Source organism: Gambusia affinis, linkage group LG03, assembly GCF_019740435.1.
Source record: "Gambusia affinis linkage group LG03, SWU_Gaff_1.0, whole genome shotgun sequence".
NCBI classification, from domain to species: Eukaryota; Metazoa; Chordata; class Actinopteri; order Cyprinodontiformes; family Poeciliidae; genus Gambusia; species Gambusia affinis.
In genome coordinates, this window is record NC_057870.1 from 32,578,090 (window position 1) to 32,580,293 (window position 2,204).

The 2,204-nt window shown below is 54.3% G+C and overlaps 1 protein-coding gene across 1 annotated transcript in view; it reads left to right on the forward strand.

Moving 5' to 3' along the window:
* The first annotated feature begins 2,102 nt into the window (after positions 1-2,102).
* Positions 2,103-2,204, forward strand: part of LOC122828650 (A disintegrin and metalloproteinase with thrombospondin motifs 3-like) — a 56,247-nt gene continuing 56,145 nt past the window's right edge. Inside the window, exon 1 of the mRNA XM_044112404.1 lies at positions 2,103-2,142. Within this exon, the coding sequence (XP_043968339.1) occupies positions 2,103-2,142 (40 nt within the window). The remainder of the gene's footprint in view (positions 2,143-2,204) is intronic.

The window sequence follows — 2,204 nt, forward strand, 5'->3', positions numbered from 1 at the left end:
CCCTGATTCGTTGCAATAAGGGAGACCCTAACTCCCTTCCCGGATGACAGCTAGCTGCAAGCAGCTAGCTGTCATTCGGGAATAGGGATGGGTTCTCCTCAATGGCCCTCCCCTGATTCGCTGCAATAAGGGAGACCCTAACTCCCTTCCCGGATGACAGCTAGCTGCAAGCAGCTAGCTGTCATTCGGGAATAGGGATGGGTTCTCCTCAATGGCGCTCCCCTGATTCGTTGCAATAAGGGAGACCCTAACTCCCTTCCCGGATGGCATCCACCGTTCTAAAGCAATAGTGTGACTACACAGTAGCCGTATGGATTCGAACCCCACATGCCTGGGTGACAGCAAGATTCCTTAACCAGTGGACCACTGGAATCACAATGCAACAATGTTTCAGACTGAACTCTTTGAAGCCTGCCATACAGGTATACGGTGAAGTGTCCCGTAAGGCAAAACACGAGTGGATGGTAGGTTGGGGCTATCGGGTTGGTATGGCGGCTGCGTGGATCCCTCCTGGGGATGCGCGTACATGCGGGCGCGTGCATGTGCGCTGTGTGCGCATGCCTGCGTGCGCGTGCGTGCGGCGCGCGTGCGTGCGCGTGCATGCGTGGCGCGCTGCGTGAGACTTACCTTGACATTGATACCGGTATTGCAAGTCCCGCTGACTTTTATACCGAAATGACAGTTCCTGTGGAGACAAACCGACAAAGTGTGACTTACCTTTACATTGATACCAGTATGGCAGGTCCGTTGATTTTGATACCGAAATGACAGTTTCTATGAGTTTGACGCCCATCTTGCACGGTCCCCGTCGATTTTGATACCGAAATGACAGTTTCTATGAGTTTGACGCCCATCTTGCACGGTCCCCGTCGATGTTGATACCGAAATGACAGTTTCTATGAGTTTGACGCCCATCTTGCACGGTCCCCGTCGATGTTGATACCGAAATGACAGGTCCTGTGTGCGGAGAGGAAAAAAACGACAAAGTGTGACTTACCTTGAAGTTGATGCCGGGATGGCAAGTCCTCGTTGATTTTGATACCGGGATGACATGTTCGACGATTTTGACGCCCGGGTGGCAGATTCCCGTCGATTTTGATACCGAGATGACATATCCCGTAGAGTTTGACGCCCGGGTGGCACTGTCCCCGTCGATTGTGATACCGAGATGACAGTTTCAATGAGTTTGACGCCCGTCTGGCACGTTCCCCGTTGATTTTGATACCGAGATGACATGCTGGACGAGTTTGACGCCCGGGTGGCAGATTCCCGTCGATTTCGATACCGGGATGACATCTCCCGTTGAGTTTGACGCCCGTCTGGCACGGTCCCCGTCGATTTTGATACCGAGATGACAATTTGTATGAGTCTGACGCCCGTCTGGCACGTCCCCCGTTTATTTTGATACCGGGATGACATGTTTGACGATTTTGACGCCCGGGTGGCATATTTCGGTCGAGCTTGACACCGGAATGGCAGGCCCCGTTCATTTTGATGCCCGCGTGGCAAAACCGGAGACCGATGCGCCATAACGGGGCCTGATACCGAGATGGCATATCCCCCGTGTAAATGTATACCGACGTGACAATACGCCATCTGGCGGCGCGGGTCGGTATCGCGCCCTGATCTGCCATTTGGGGGGATCCCGGGCCGAAACCCGCCGACTTTGCCGGCCGGCCGGGGGCGGCGCGCGGCTCCTGAAATCCGGTAGGGCGGGTCACGCGGGCTACGGGGGCCCCCCCGATTTTCGTAGCCGGTCCCCGGGCCCCGGGGACCTCGGTCCAGGCGTTAGCGCCCTAAAATGCTCCCAATTGTACAAGTTTTTGGGGGTCACCCTGAATGGGGTTAGGGTTAGGGTTAGGGTTAGGGTTAGGGTTAGGGTTAGGGTTAGGGTTAGGGTTAGGGTTAGGGTTAGGGTTAGGGTTAGGGTTAGGGTTAGGGTTAGGGTAGGGTTAGGGTAAGGGTTAGGGTTAGGGTTAGGGTTAGGGTTAGGGTAAGGGTTAGGGTTAGGTAGGGTTAGGGTTAAGGGTTAGGGTTAGGGTTAGGGTAGGGTTAGGGTTAGGGTTAGGGTTAGGGTTAGGATAAGGGATGAAAACCAGAAAATGCGTTCGGACAAGCTCGATAACTCAAAAAGTAAAAGAGGTAGGGGGACCATACTGGGCCCAGAGGGGTACACTGGGGGGACCCACAATCTATTAAAGTTT